Here is a 15,814-nt window from a genome sequence, read left to right as displayed (position 1 = left end):
GAAAGAGCAGCGTTTGTTGTTCTTTGCAAAGCAGCGCCTTTGTGAGGACTCTCCTCAGTGGCAGCACAAACAAAGCCTGGGGTTTTTGGAGTTGGGAGATGGCTGGGTTCTGAGACACACATTCTCCCGGCTGGCTTTCTGCACTGCCCGCTGGCATCGCCTTCCAGGGCGGGCCACTGGGTATGGGCCCAGGGCCTTGCTTCTCTCCCAAGCTTCTCTCCCCTGCACCATGGGAGAGGCTCCTCCCTGGCACCCTGAGGTTTGCACGGAGAGTGTGTGACACGGGAGCAGGTGTAAAGTGCTCTGAGCTTATTAGCGATGTGTGCGTATTTTAGGTGTTAAAAATAATTTCGGATTTTAAAGCCTCTTCCCCTACATAGTTGTCCTTAACCCTCATTTTACTCGGAGGAGATGTTTCTGAGCGGAGCTCCGTTTGGACATGCTGCGCTTCCTGCGAGTAGGATGGCCTGGGGTTGCTCCCCGGTGAGCTGCCTCCTGCTTCACCATTAGCCTGTCTCCCCTGACCCCCACCGGAGCTCTGAGGACAATGTCGAATTGCACCCACATTCTGAACATTGAAACTTGCACATTACTTTATTATTATTTTTAAAAATATATTTTATTGATTTTTTACAGAGAGGAAGGGAGAGGGAGAGAGAGTTAGAAACATCGATGAGAGAGAATCATCGATCAGCTGCCTTCTGCACACCTCCCACTGGGGATATGCCCGCAACCAAGGTACATGCCCTTGACGGGAAACGAACCTGGGACCCTTCAGTCCGCAGGCCGATGCTTTACCCACTGAGCCAAACTGGTTTTGGCTGCACATTACTTTAGATATCACTTTCCCATCCTTCTCGTTTTTACAGGTGAGGAATGGGCAGTCTAGGTGGGCGGTCCGTTAGTCAATATGTATCCAGTATCCATGGAATACCTGCCCATTGCTGTTTCACCGAACGGGTGAAGAGTCCCACAGCTGGGCACTCACTCAGACCCTGGGCAGCTGGTAAGGTTCTTTCTGGGCGAAGGGCCGGGCCGAGGCAGGATTTTAGACGGAGGAAGGAGTACAGAGACCAGTCCAGCCCTTCCCTGGGCTAGAACCAGGCAGATGGGCAAACTGCTTAGTAGACTTTCCTCATGGCTCAGCTGTGCAGTGACGGCCATGGGGCCCCACCAAGGACCAGAACGACCGGAAATACTCCCCTTGCTCAATGCCGCCCCCATGGGTCTGCTGTTCCCTGGACTGATTACAAGTCCCGAGCCACTTCTGTGGCCTCTTTTTTTCCTGAGCTCCATGAAGTCATCAGGGCAGGCACTTGACCCCATGATAGAGACATGCTCTGGGCTGCACACACATGTGTGGGAATGCTGGGAGCATTGCCATGTTTTGACACAAATGTTAAGATCATGCACTCATAACATTTGCAAAAAATAAATTCTGCATGGGGAAAGTGATTTTGGACATTGAAGCAGAATTTTTGGACTGGGCAGGATGTCCCGGATTCTTTCTCCGCTGGAGTCTAAGAATGAATCCATGGACAGAAGGTGGTCTAGCAAAGGTGGAAATCTATTAAAGAACTAGAGGCCCGGTGAATGAAAACTCATGCACTGAAGGGGGCCTCAGCCCAGCCTGTCCCTTCTCACAGTCCGGGAGCCCTCAGGGGCAGGTGGCGCCTGGCCATCAGAGGAAGGCGATGCCCCATCACACCTCTGCTGCTGCCACTGCTGGCAGTGCAAGCCTCCACCAGCCCTGGTTACCTGAGCCTTGGGTGGCCCTGGGCGGTTAGGGGGCTGAGAGGACTGGGAGGCTCTGCAGGCAGGCCCGGCCTTGCTGTGTACCTCTGGCAGGGATGAGGAGACTGGGTACCACCATCTTGTGGCTGTGGGCACCACCATCTTTGAGGGTGTGACAGTTAATTAGCATAATCCCTCCTTGTTGGCTGTGGGTGCTGACATCTTTGCGATGGAGTGGGGGTCAATTAGCATATTTCCTCTTTACTAGATAGGGCAAATACAGACTCCCCCGTGGGGAAAGGAAAGGGTCCCACTGAGTTCCTTTTCCCTGTGGCTTATAAAGGCTGCAGATCCTAGTGCCTTGATAGCCCCTCTGATTGGTCACTATTTCATTCCACTGGTTACTATAGTAACTTCTGGGCTCAAAGGTCAACCTCACATGGGACATGTGAGGTTCTTCCCGCTCCTTCCTTATTGTTTTCCTATCCCTCTGGGCTTTCTTCTTCTCCTTCTGTATGAGGGGCTTCCTTCCCTTTATTTTGTAAATAGAGACCTTGCTGCTCCCAGCTCCCTCATTCTGTGGAAATAGACCTGTTGCAGCTTTCAGCTCCCTCGTCTATGGAAATAAACCTGCTGCTGCTCTGCAGCCCTGTGCTTTCTCCATGGTCCCCTTCATTTCTAAAATTTCCTAAATCTGTCTTTCTCACCTCGAAAAATTCCCATTTCAGACATTTTCTTAGTGTAGGGAGAGACCTCACCGTTTTGGTATTTTGCGTGTTAATAATAACGAGCAAGGACGCTCTGCAGGTTAATCACGGGGCTGGTGAGCAGATCCACCCTTCTGTATGTTACAGCTGTGAAGGGACCAACGGAATTCTCCACATTTCCTCATGCGTGGTTTTCTAGGGTAAAGATGCAATGGAAAGCTGATAGCCATCTGTGGAGGAGAATTACAAAAATAAACTTCCCTCACAGCAATGTCATTGCCCTTTCCAGTAAGGACTCTTAGAAATTCAGTTGCTCTCTAAGATAGAACTAAATATGAAGAATAACCACAGATTTAACTAAAACTTACAAAAACCGCCAGGTGCACATTCTCCCCTCTCCCCTTCCTTTCTCACTGAGGCTGGGGACCACTTGGCCTTTTCTATTTTCAAAAGTGCCAACAGGCTTCACTCACAGCTTCTCATCAAGCATCAGAACTGATGGTTTCAAACTGAATTGTAAACCCAGCAGGTCAGAGTGTTCAGGGCTCGGAATTTATTTTCCTAAACCTCAGTGTGGGCCATGATGTCCTCAGGGTGTGTCTTAGCCTCCCCTCAGCTCCCCGCTGGGGCTCAGCGGTGGGCCTTCTCAGAGCCTCGGGCTTCGGTCAGAGGGTGGGCTCTGGGGTCAGCTCACCAGCTCAAATCATCACCCGTGTTATTATTTTTAAAGTGGAGAGAATGGACACCATTAATGATACCTCCCCTGTAGAACTAACTGTGAGCATCAGACAGTGTCTTAATGCTGTGCGTGACCATAGGAATGGTCAGAGTTAGGAGCTGTGACTATTCCTAACATCGTATTTCTCCAACCCTATTGCATTCCCTCTGCACTCTGCTTTCTGTTGGCCAGGGTATAGCTACCTAACTTTACAAACAAATGACAGCCAACCAGCGTCTTTAATACCAATAAGAGCTGGTGAGTGCTCCTTTCAGGCACTGTTCTGAACCTGTTTGCTGTGTGAATACATTGGATAAGCACACCACCCGAGGAGGGAGACACTGTTATCATGCTGAGGGCAAACACCAGGCAACTGTAGCTGGGCCGCCCACATTAGCCAGACTCCGCTCATGGCCTCCTGCTTCCATCCAGACCTGCGGGCTGACGTGGCTTTGCTGCCTCCTTTGCAATAACATCAAGAGGCAAAGCCAGTCTTACCTCCCATTACTCTGCCCAGTAGAGGCAACTGTTAGTTCCATTTATTGCTGAGCAAATAGAGGCCGCTTAAAGAAGTCAAGCAGTTCTTTGCTTGTTACATGATCATCACTGGGGGCCACGCTATTACCTCTCCTCTCTAATAATCTCTGCCAAGTGCAGCTGCATATATGTACATGACGTACTGTGGCAAGAACATGATTTTGAAATAGGAAGTACATGGTTTTAATCCAACTTCTGTTGCATATTGGCCCTGTGTTTTCCCTTAGACTCCGTTTCTTTTTTCTAAAATATATTTTATTGATTTTTTACAGAGAGGAAGGGAGAGGGAGAGAGAGAAACAGCGATGAGAGAGAAACATGGACCAGCTAATTGCCTCCTGCACACCCCCCACTGGGGATGTGCCCACAATCAAGGTACATGCCCTTGACCGGAATCAACCTGGGACCTTTCAGTCCGCAGGCCAATACGCTATCCACTGAGCCAAACCGGTTTCGACATTCAGTTTCTTTATGATATGGGGATAAGACTCTGTATCAAGGGGTTATTGTGAATACTGACTGAGAAGAGACTTACGGTACCTGGCTCATAGCAAGTGCTCATTAAATGGCCACAGTAATCATCATTATATTATTGTGCAGCCTCTGTATGCTGGCTGTTTAAAAAACCCATTAGGCTAAAGGCCACTTGGTCAAAAGCTGTACATTGGTTTGCTCTTTTATTCTTTGGGAAACAGGTGCTTTAGTTTTTCATTTATACTTTTAAAAATCATGTTTAATACTTTGAGTTTGCCTTCAGAGACTAGCATTTTGTATCTTAAAGGACACAAGGCCCGCTCCTGAGAGAGGGGTCAGCATCTGACATTGGCCACAGACAGGGGACCGCCGCACGGTGATGTAAACACAGCTGAATGATACTCTCCTGCCTCCCCCTTCCCCTCACCGCTCCAACCCTGGGGGGCCAGAGACTGTGCTACAAGCAGCAGAAGAGACCAGAAACACAGGACACTTACCCACAGGAGCCGCTACATCGCCCCACCCAACCTGGCCCTTCCTCTCCGGAGCTGGAACATGGAGGGGTGGGAAGCTCTGATGATGCTAAAGAGCCAGAAATCCCCGGGGGAGTGGGCGGGGCAGAGGACTGAGTCAGTTTGACCCCTAGTTCTTGGCGTGGTAGCATCACTAATCTGTGCAAAACGCCTTTCCTGCTTTATTTATCTGTGCATTTCCCCCATTCCCCACTTCCACTTTTCCTCTAGGAAACCGTTTAATGGATTCCACATGTATTTTTTTGTTTGCTTATGCCCTGGCAAACGTTCCAGTGTTGTTTCTGTGTGCACATAGTTTCCATGAATGTAAATAGCTCGGTATTAACTCGTTTTGCCTCGTATGTTTCATGGAGCGCTGCTTGGAAGGTCTGCCCGTGTCGCAACGCCGTCTGTTGTTCCCAGCTGCTGTTGGGAGCAGTGGGTCTGGAGATTTTACAGCTGAAAACTGAGGCAGTTTGTTAGCACCTAAGTGGGAACGCTGTGCTCTGTCCCAGGTTTAATCCCAGGTGGAGTGCACCTCTCTGCAGAGTGTTTGGAGGCCGTGGTCTGGGGAAGAGGTCTTGCTTGCATCATGACACCTCAGCAGGTCCAGTTCTTCCAATTTACCTGCCTCCACCGTGTCCACTGCTCCCTCCATGCTGGGGGCGGGGGATAAACAACAGGCACTGTGAACGGAGGCTATTCTGGGAGCTACAGAAAGGAAGGACGTGGGGGCTGAGAGGAGGCAGAGAGAACTTCGACCAGGGACGTCAGGAGAAAGAAGGGGGAGGACTGGAGTTGGGAATTGAAAGCATAAACAGGAATAAATGGGATATTGATAGGGAATGTGAACAACTACTTTGTTTATGTCATTTACCCAACTACTAGTAATGACATAAACAAAGTAATATAAGAAAGTGCAAGAACAGCTAAGAGGAGGCCAGGAGGGAGGCCGCTCCCCCCTCCCCTTCCTTCCTGACTCTCTGTTTTCTTTTTATCTATTTTTTACCTCAAGCAAAGTAGTAGTTTATCTTTCTGCTAGTGGTTTGCTTTAAGTAGTCTGTAATCCATAGTGATAATGACTCCCGAATAGATTCCTGGTTATTCTCCAACATCCGGATGAGGAGGCAGTGGCGGGTCTGTGAGAGGAAATCAGGTGCACGTGCTCCTGCGGTGGGAGGAGGGAGTGGTCCTGCATCGCATTGTGAACGTGGCAGCTTTCATTGCACCCATGCCTCGGATCCTCATAGATTCACTTACCCTTTCATTTAGTATATCTTTAAAAAATAAAAAAGAAACACCCAAGATCCTGTGAGCTCATTATGGACCACTTGCGCTGTAACAGGCGTGAGGGTCGTCAGAGTGTATGTGACGTTGCTGTGTTTTTGCATTTTGTTCTTCAACCTGACTTACCAGGACCTTCCCAAGGTGCGTAAACTCTCTGGACAGTGAGGTACCTCCGTTTGTATTAATGAGCCCTAGACTTGAAATGCTCACGTTCGTCAGACTGATCTTGCCTTCCTCCTAAAAGTATTCCTCATGTGTCTGTGCTCGCCTTAGTTTGTCTCTGGTGAGACATCTGCCAGCCAGAGCTGCGCCTTGGTGCCATCTTCCGTGGTCACGCCATCGTGGAGGGAGCCCCGTGTGGGTTGTTCAGGGAACTTCATGCTGACTGTATTTGTGTGGTGGAGGATCTCGAGACTTCAAGGCAACAGTGGGGTTTTGCAATCAACAAGCTAAACTCCAAGTTCCAGAGGGAGAGCATGGGCCTTGCCACGGAGCCAGCAGGGATCCCTGTTTTATTCTGTCTCCTTCTTTCCCCCCAGAGCATTTCGTCAAGGCCCTGCCAGAATACCACGTGGTGGCACCCGTGCGAGTGGACGCTCAAGGGCATTTCCTGTCCTATGGCTTGCACCCTCCCTTCGCCAGTGGTAGGAGGAAGAGGGACGTGGAGCGCCCTGAGGACTGGGTGTACTACAGGATCTCCCATGAGGAGCAGGACCTGCTGTTTAACTTGACGGTCAACCAGGAGTTGCTCTCCAGAAGCTACATCGTGGAGAAGAGGTACGGGAACCTGTCCCACGTGCAGATGGTGGCTTCCTCCGGCCCCCCCTGCCATCTCCGGGGCACAGTCCTGCAGCGGGGCGCCAGGATCGGGACTGCAGCCCTGAGTTCCTGCCATGGACTGGTGAGTGCCTGGCTCCGTCACCTCCCTCCTCCGTCCCCCGACCCCCAGCACCAAGACCTGCACACTCACAGCCCACAATCGATCGGTTCGCAGATACGGTCAACACATGTGAATTGAACACTTAAGATGTGCATGATTGTGGCCTCTATGTGTGTTAATGAGAAGGTGCATAACTTTAAAAGCCAGTAGACCTGGGCGATGGAGAGGAAGGGCCCTCGGGTACCAGGTGATTTCAGCTGCAGCCAGGGTTAAGACCACTGTGCTCAATGGCCCCCAGGCTTGGGAGCAGAGCAATGGGACTGTTCCCATTGCAAATGGCCCTTGCAAGCTGGGAGAACCACCATGTGGGCATGTCCAGATTCATACTGAATTCAGGAGCTCAAAGAAGCAAATGTTAATTAACGGAATTATGTGGTAGTAGCCAAGAGGATGGAAAATTTTAGATTCAAATCATGGAGTGATTTTTGCCAGAAGAACCAGCCCACTGGGATTACTCTGGAGCCTTTCACACATAATTGGAGAATCAATGGATGTTTCTAAAAAAGGCACCAAGACAGAAGATGGTTTGACTATGAGTAGTGGCTACATAATGCAATGTACAGGTCATGTAGCAGAGTAATATACACTTGAAACCTCTATGACCCCATTAACCATTGTCACCCCAAACCATTGAATTTAAAAGGCACCAAAAGCCCAATGAGTTTCTTTCCTTTCAGTGAGGACACAAGCTGGCTGGCGTCAAGTTCATTTGCTGACGTGCCCGCCTAGAGTGGTCCTCGTCCAGAGGGTAATGGTTAGGCTGGTGTCTCATTGTTCCAGATCACTTGTCTGGATCCTGTGTCCAGAATATTCATTTTGCCTCTCATGGAGGGATGGCCCACCCTGAGACCCACAGGATGGCAGGCGCCGGGTGAGCTGGTGCTAGGTCTCCCCCCTGAGTGGCATCTGGAAGGCTTTCTGAGGAAGGGAGCACTGTCATGTGCAATGTGACATCTGCTCATTCCTGCAGCTCAGGCGGGCACAGGGTGTGCTTCCGATGCGGTCAGCCCAATGCTAGGTGCTCTCTGGGAGTTGTCTCTCATTTTAATTCTCTGTTGGAGCAGACTCAGATGGTTGCAAACTGAAGACCCAGAAAGGTCACCTGTGACAAGGTGTGGATGACCATCTCCCTCCATCTAATGTCCTCTCACCAGAGGCTGCCCTTAGACTAGTTAGCCCCTGTCCCCAGCTTAGCAGCCCTCCCTCTGTCCCTCTCAACCATTTCATCACCTTTTCCCCTCAAAACTTCTATAGCTTCAAGTTACAGATTTTATTTCCTTATAAAAAATATGTTTATTGGTTGTTGTTGTTTTTTCTTTAGAGAAAGAGGAAGGGAAGGAGGGAGAGAGAAAGGAACATCGCTTGGCTGCCTCCTGTATATCTCCTACTGGGGACTGACACCACAACCCAAGCATGTGCCCTGACTGGGACTTGAACCAGCAACACTTTTGGAACACAGGATGATGTCCAATCCACTGAGCCACACCAGCTAGGGAAGAATTCATTTCTTTTGAACAGGTTAGCTGCTTTGTTCCAGTCTCAGTTCTTTGGAGGAGAATCCGTGTTCTTTAATCAATTAGACTCGGCGTCATCCTCAGTGGAAGTTGTGACCTGCGAGCATCTCAGCGGGTGGCTTTGGATTGGCTGTTACCAGGGGCCCTACAGGGTTTGTTCTAGGTTAGTTTATTGTTGGCATTTCAGTTTAGATTTTTTGTGCTTGGAGGATAGTTTAAAATGTAAGACTTCACACTTTTGTGTGACATGGGATTGGGGTTTAGACTTCTTATGGGGCCTCCCCTTTCACCAAGGGCTTGTATATCAGAGGCTGGAAAAAAGATCTGTAGTTTCTGTTCACAGTCAGGGGCAGTCTTCTCGCTCATGCTTTATTACGTAAATACGGCTCCTGGCTCCGTCCTAAACTCAGCCTCCATTCCAGCTGCTGCTGGGAACTCAGTCCTGACCCCTGATCTGAGGAAAGGAGCACGACTCTCTCCAGGATACCAGCCTCAGCGCCCATTCACCTCTCCTTTCCCTTCCCTCCAGGCAGTCTGAGGCTTCCTTTTGTGTTTTGAGCTCAGTAGTGAAAGTCCCTTATCATTCTTAGTGTGTGTTTGCTTTAAGTTAAATGTTCGATCTGAAGTGGTTGTAGATTCACATGCAGACGCCAGAATTATAAGGAAGGGATCCCAGGACCCTTTCCCACCTCCCCACCCCCAGGGTAACATCTTGCAAAATTACTCTACAATCAAGATGCCCATCATTTCCATCACAATCCCTCACGTGGTTCTTTTATGGCCACACCCATTTCCTCCTGCCCCATCCCTCCTCAGGCTTACTTTTTATATTGAAGTTTATGATCCATTTGAGTTAATTTTTATATAGGGTTTGAGACTTAGGTAGGGATTCATTCCCTCCCTCTCTCCTTCTTTCCCTCCCTCCCTTCCATCCTTCTTTTCTTTCGGCCTGTGGGTATCCAATTGCTCCAGCACCATTTTTGAAAAAAGGCTATCTTCCTTTTTAGGATTCCTTCTGCTGTTTCTGAGTTTTATGTTTTACTCCACCAATAGAATCTTCATTCCAATAGCTATACAATTAGCCTTAAACTCAGACTGATGCCTCCCATTTTACTCTTCTTCTTCCAAAACTGTGTCAGTAATGCTAGTTCCTTTGCCTTTCCATATAAATTTTAGAATAATCTGGCTACAAAAATCTTGCTGGGATTTTGATAGGAATTGCATTCAACTTAGATATTAATTGGGGCGGGGGTAGGGATTGACATTTGTTGTGTGTAATCTTCCAATCCATGAACATAGTAGGTTTCTCCCAGTCTTGCCCATGAGACTGGTGTAGGCTTCCTGTTGGAACTGAGAGGTCCTCCCTCCTTCCCAAGGAGATGGTTCTAGAGCCTCGGAGGGAAAAGGGACGAATCCCATGCACATGGCATTTCTCACAGGACATTTCCCAGCTGGCAGTGAGAACCAGCACATGGCACTTTCAGATTCAGATTTCAGACTCACAGTACGCATAGGAGCACAAAGGAGTGAATATTAACTAATGGAATTATGTGCTGGTGGCCAAGACGATGGAAAATTTTTAGATCCAAATTATTGAACGCTTTTGCCAGAAGACCCAATCCACGGGGTTTACTTTGGAGCCTTTCACACATAATTGGACAATTAATGGATGTTTATGGAAAAGGCACCGAGTGGGTTTCTTTCCTTTCTGTGAACAAGCTGACTGGCGTCACGTCCATCTGCTCATGTGCCATAACTCACCATGCCCACCCACAGTGGTCCTCATCAAACAGATCATGGCTGGGCTGGTGTCCGCCAGTCGGAACCAAGTCCTGGCTCAGGGGGAAAAGGCCCCATGGCCCCACGTGGAGCATCCTTTTTGTAGTTTGTCTGCCTAGATGGGGTGCCTTTTAAACTGCATCTGTCTGAGGAGGCATCTTCTAGGATCTGTCTCCCTGCATGCTTTCTTGCAACTTGCACAAATGTCTGCTACCACAGTAGCCACGGGGGCCTGCCTGCAGGATTTGGCCTGGCTTTGTGGCCCCCAGAGGACAGTCCCACGGGAACGCCGAAATCCAGCCCCAGGTAGTTTCCCCAAAGCCTGAGGTACTCAGTTTCTTTTTAAAATTAGAGTTGGGGTACAGGCTGGTTCCAGGTGCACAGCCCAGTGACCGGACATTGACATTGCTTCCGAAGTGCCCTCCGCTGAGCCTCAGTGTCAGATGCACTGGGGGGTGGTCTGTGTGCATTGGTCACAGGTCCTCCCCCATTGTGCGGCAGCGAGAGCTGGCCCGTTCCCTTTCCCAGCCTCGCCTGTGGGTCAAGAAGAAGGACAAGTGTGTCTAGTTCCTGAAACCACGGGGTCTCTGCTTCTGGTCTCCAGGGAACAGCTCACTGAGCTGAACAAGGGAGAGGGCCTTCTTGAGAAGACGCTTACGTGCAGGTTCAGGTCCTAGAAGCACGTGCAGAGGAGAAACGTGTGCACGCAGACCCCCATCTGCAGGGACCTTCCCTGCCGACTGCGCAGCCAGCAGCCGGGCTTACGGCACCCCTTGTTTCCTTGGGTGGCCCTCTGTTCATCAAACCGGAAGTGTGAATTTGTGTCACCAAGTGGAAGGGGTGGGCCTAAAGAGAGCCTGAATCTTCCTTCTCTGAGGAGGCAGAGCGCTGAAGCTTTAGCATAGCTTTCCAGCCTTTACCCAGCAAGCACTCCATTTTTGCCAGGAGATGCAATTACAGTAATTCTAACTCTTTACATTGCATTAGGTCCTAATTTCCAAAAATTTGAAATTTAAGTGTCCTCTGTGCTTTGCTGTGGACATGCCACCAATAAGGTGAGTGACATCTCGAAACTGGTGCCTTATGATGGCCCTCTGGAGAGGGTGTATGTCCCACCACCACCGACTCCCTCCGCTCTGGGCCGGACGGACAGTCCTCCTGGGTCCTGTCTGGACAATCAGAGAATGTGCCGGGCCTGCCCTCTTGCTGGGGAGCTCCAGCTGCAGCCGGGCGTGTGGCTGGGGAAGGATCCCTGGCAGAGCCGGTGGGAAAGGTTCCCGGTGGCTTCCAGCCCTCTCCCTGTCCCAGCAAACGTGCCGCGAGTGGAGGGAGGCCTGTGTGTGGGGTTTGCTGTCCCTCACCCGGTGGGGGAAGGGAGAGAAATGCTCTGTGCATCCCCGAACGCTGCTGCCCGGCTGAGGAATGCGCCCTGACCCCTGACCTTTGTGATTGCAGGGCAAGACCCATGCTCACTCAGACAGGAGATGAGCGGGGCCTCTGGCTGGGGGAGGCCCCCTCCCTGTTACTGCTTTGTGTTTCAGGCTCATAAACACAGGGGTCCCCCCGTCACTCTCTCAGTCTTCTGCTTACTGTCCAGTTCATCGGGTTCATTCTGTGAGGTCCCAGCCTGGAGGGTTGGAAGTGAGAGAGAGAACGGAAGCCTCTACTTGGAGGAGCAGCGTTACTCTCTTTTGCTAGATTGTGTGCGGGGTTCTGGTCCAGCCTTACCAAGGGCTCAGCATTCTGGAGAAAGGAGTCCAAGGACAAAAGATAATTTTGGAAGGCATTGGGGGTCAGAGGAGCTTCAGCTAAGGGAGCTAAAGACTTCCCTCCTTCACTCAGGATCCTGCTTTCATTAACACGATTTACCCTAAGGCAAGGTGGAGCTAATACTCTTCAGAGGGTACGGTATCACAACCTTTGGTAAAACACTTGTAATTATCACATGCTGGCATTGGTTCCCGGCAATCTTGAATTAGGGACCTCCCCCGTGGTACTGGGAGGGGCTGGAGAGGGAATGGCCCTGGGGTGTGGGAGCCAGTGGCCTGGGATCTGGCTATTACTGGGCGAAGTACTTGGCTCACAGTCCACCCCAATGCGGCATAGGGATGCCACTGCCTCCGCCTGTATCTCTCTGCCACAGGCACTTCAGTGTAAATCTCATTTCTGTTTTCATGACAGACATTGAAGATTGGTGTCCAGGGTTTTCCATTGTTAATGGCTAAATATTTCTCTTGTTTTTTTAATGCAGCGTGAATTGTAGTTCCAGGGAGTTAAATATCAGCTTTCAGAAAGATCTAATTCCTTTCAAAAATGTCTTCATTGACTGACAGATTTTAATAAGGACTTTGAGAAGTGAGAAAACAGGAGGTCTGGGTTTATGCTTTGGTAATTGAAACACTGTTTTTTTGTGTGTGTTTTATAAAAAAAAAATCTTTTTTTTTTTTTTTTACAGAAAGGAAGGGAGAGGGATAGAGAGTCAGAAACCATCAGCTGCCTCCTGCATACCCCTTATTGGGTATGTGCTGGCAACCAAGATACATGCCCTTTGACTGGAATCGAACCTAGGACTCTTGAGTCCACAGGCCGACGCTCTATCCATTGAGCCAAACCGGTCTGGGTGAAACACTGATTACTTGGTTGTTGGAGACGATCTTTGAGTGTGACCTGACTGGTTGCTTTTCTTACCGGGATGACATGCTTTGCCTCCTTGATTCTCTGATTTGAGGGGACAAGGTACTTGCTGCCAAGTGTGAGACCCATGGACCGGCAGCCTGGGCATCACTGAGGAGCTTGTTAGAAATGCAGAGTCTCGGGTTCTACCCTGCTCTGTTCAGGTGGTCTGTGTGTGCATTAAGATTTGAGACTCATTGGCCCATCCAACCCAGAGACACTGACTCCGGCTGTGTACACTGTGTTGTATGTTAAATCCCTTTGGCAAACTCGGGAACGCCTAATGATGCTCAGAAACAGAGTGGGGGTGGTGCTGCTGTTCTCGTCAATGTGGCTGAAAGTGCACCCACAGGCAGTGCACCCACAGACAGTGTACCCACAGACATAGTGCACCCACAGACAGTGCACCCACAGACATAGTGCACCCACAGACACAGTGCACCCACAGACACAGTGCACCCACAGACAGTGCACCCACAGACACAGTGCACCCACAGACACAGTGCACCCACAGACACAGTGCACCCACAGACACAGTGCACCCACAGGCAGTGCACCCACAGACAGAGCACCCACAGACACAGTGCACCCACAGGCAGTGCACCCACAGACACAGTGCACCCACAGGCAGTGCACCCACAGACGGCAGGGGCTGGAGACCAGGTCTGCTCTGGGTGGGGCCGCCTCACTCTACTATGTCCTTGACGAAATACATTGGCGTTAGCAAAGGTGTGCTTTCATTAGTCTTTCCACTTCCTCAGAGCCATTTCTTAGGTAACCCGGCAGTTGTCCTGTTTGCCTTCTTCATTGATTGTTCCAAAGGTCATTTCCTTTTCCAATAGTCCAACATGGAAAATCTTCCTTCCTTCCGTTTTAAAACACCACGACCTGCAATCTCCCAGTGGCGTGTGCTGTCTGGTTTCCTTATTTCTCTCCTTGTGGTACTTCAGATGTTCATTTGAAATGAGTGACTTTTGTACATCAGTGTTTCCCCACTAGAAATCAATTAAAAACCATATTTAAATAAATAATAAAGTGTGGCTCAACTTCCCCCTGTGGATTAGCAGGGAAAGCACCCGTGGCATTGGGGAGGAACAGCTCACACTTAGTTACCAGGCTCCGTTCTGCCTTAGTCCTTGTTAGGTCACGGATTACCATCAGCCCCTGGGTGCAGGCAAGGGAACTAGAGCACACAGAAGTTCCCAAGAGGAGACCAAAAAGGTGTACTTCCTGTTCCTGTGGTCTTCATCTCAGTGTTGTTGGGCCATTTTTCCAATCACAGAAGGTCAAGTTGAGCTTAGGAGGAGCTTCACTTATGAGGAGGGACCTGCCACCGAGGGAAGCTGGATTTGGAGTTGAAGTAGCCCCTGAGGTTAGCGGCAGAGTTGCCATGTTCAAGTCCCGCTGTTTTCAGTCAGGAGAAGGGGAAGTTACTATAACCAGCTGTTGCTTCCCAGTGCTTGGTCAGTTGTCTGGTCCAGGGACCCATTCCTCCTGGGGTTGGACCTTCCTTATTTGAAGGTAAGCTCTTCCTTCTTTCTCATTTCCTCCAGCCCACTCTGTCCCTTCATCCCCATCCCATCCTTCCATTCTTTCTTCTAACCTCTTTATGTTCTGATTCTTAGTCTGCTTTTAGCTTTCTTTTCTTTTTCTTGCCTTGTCTTCTAATACTATCATTTCCTATTTAAAATCTTTTTTTTTTAATCCTCTGACCCCATTGCGTCTGGCTGATGGGCTCTAAGAAACTATGTAATTGGCATGATTTCTGTGATCGAATATTTTTAGTCCTTTTAAAGTCTTGAAAGATTGCTTCATATCTTCTAAATTTGTGTAGGTTTGCTCATGGTGGAAGTCTAGACACCCATGTGAGTCTCCATGAGGTGTCGGGGGAATTTCCATGTAAGCATCTCTGTTCGGATGTTGTGGGGAGTAATTAAAATGCAATGCCATTTTTTATGACAGTCTCCCTTTTAAAAATGTGAGACTTGTTAAGCTGAACCACAGGTCCTAATTTAGTTGTGACATTTAAAAAGAAAAGATATTTTTATTGATTTCAGAGAGAAAGGGAGAGGGAGAGAGAAATAAGAAACATCAATGATGAGAATCATTGATCGGCTGCCTCCTGCACGCCCCCTACTGGGGACTGAGCCCACAACCTGGGCATGTGCCCTGAGTGGGAATCAAACCTTGATCTCCTGGTTCATAGATTGATGCTCAACCCCAGAGCCATACTGGTGCTGTGACATCTTAATGTTCTTAGTTAATTATAGTTTTTGTATTGAACTTTCTATTGTGTACAACTTTTAAACTACGTTTTCGGAAAGGCAAGCCTTGCCCAGTAGGAAATCTGTTTCCCTGGAGAAAAGTTACAAGCGAGGTTCCTCTCAGTCATTAATTCTCAGCAGTGCTCTGCTTGTGGGAAGTGGTCACTGAGGAATGCTGTGATTGAATGCAGATGTTCGCTGCCCCTGACCTTTCTCCTGATTGCCTTGTTATCAAATCCACACACGCCTCCAACTAAGCTTCTTTCCCAAAATCATCATCCCCTCCAAGCAGCACCCGGCAGAGAAGTCAGTGCAGACGCTGGGCAGGCAGCAGGAAGAGCTGAGCCCAGGAATCCCCTTCACCCGGGAACAGAGGCCTCCCCTCCCCTCCCCTCCAGGCGCAGGTCCCCCAAGAAATGGATGCTTTCCAAGAACTTTTTGTTGGACCCAAGTGGTCAGCTGTCGAGAGGAATCTGTTTATCTGTGTGGGTGTGGTGAGCAGAGCTCTTATGATGACTTTCTTATAATGCATTGGCTGAATGCAACGGAAATGGGACCTCTCTTCCCCTGTCCACCACCATGCCGAGGTCCATCCTTTGGTCTCCAAAGCGTAGTTCAAGTTCTTCTCTTCTCCCCTAGCCCACTCGCCCTGAAGTCCAAGTGCCCCCATCTCTTA

The 15,814-nt window shown here is 49.5% G+C and overlaps 1 protein-coding gene across 3 annotated transcripts in view; it reads left to right on the top strand.

Moving 5' to 3' along the window:
* ADAMTS12 (ADAM metallopeptidase with thrombospondin type 1 motif 12) overlaps positions 1-15,814 on the top strand; it is a 147,075-nt gene that overhangs the window by 2,270 nt on the left and 128,991 nt on the right. For all 3 annotated transcript variants that reach the window (XM_084881888.1, XM_084881887.1, XM_084881889.1), the window contains exon 2: positions 6,508-6,869. In XM_084881888.1, coding sequence (XP_084738014.1) covers positions 6,508-6,869 — 362 coding nt within the window. The remainder of the gene's footprint in view (positions 1-6,507; positions 6,870-15,814) is intronic.

Source organism: Pipistrellus hanaki, assembly GCF_964339955.1.
Source record: "Pipistrellus hanaki genome assembly, chromosome: 4".
In the NCBI taxonomy this organism is placed as follows: domain Eukaryota; kingdom Metazoa; phylum Chordata; class Mammalia; order Chiroptera; family Vespertilionidae; genus Pipistrellus; species Pipistrellus hanaki.
This window is presented reverse-complemented; position numbering and strand designations above follow the sequence as displayed.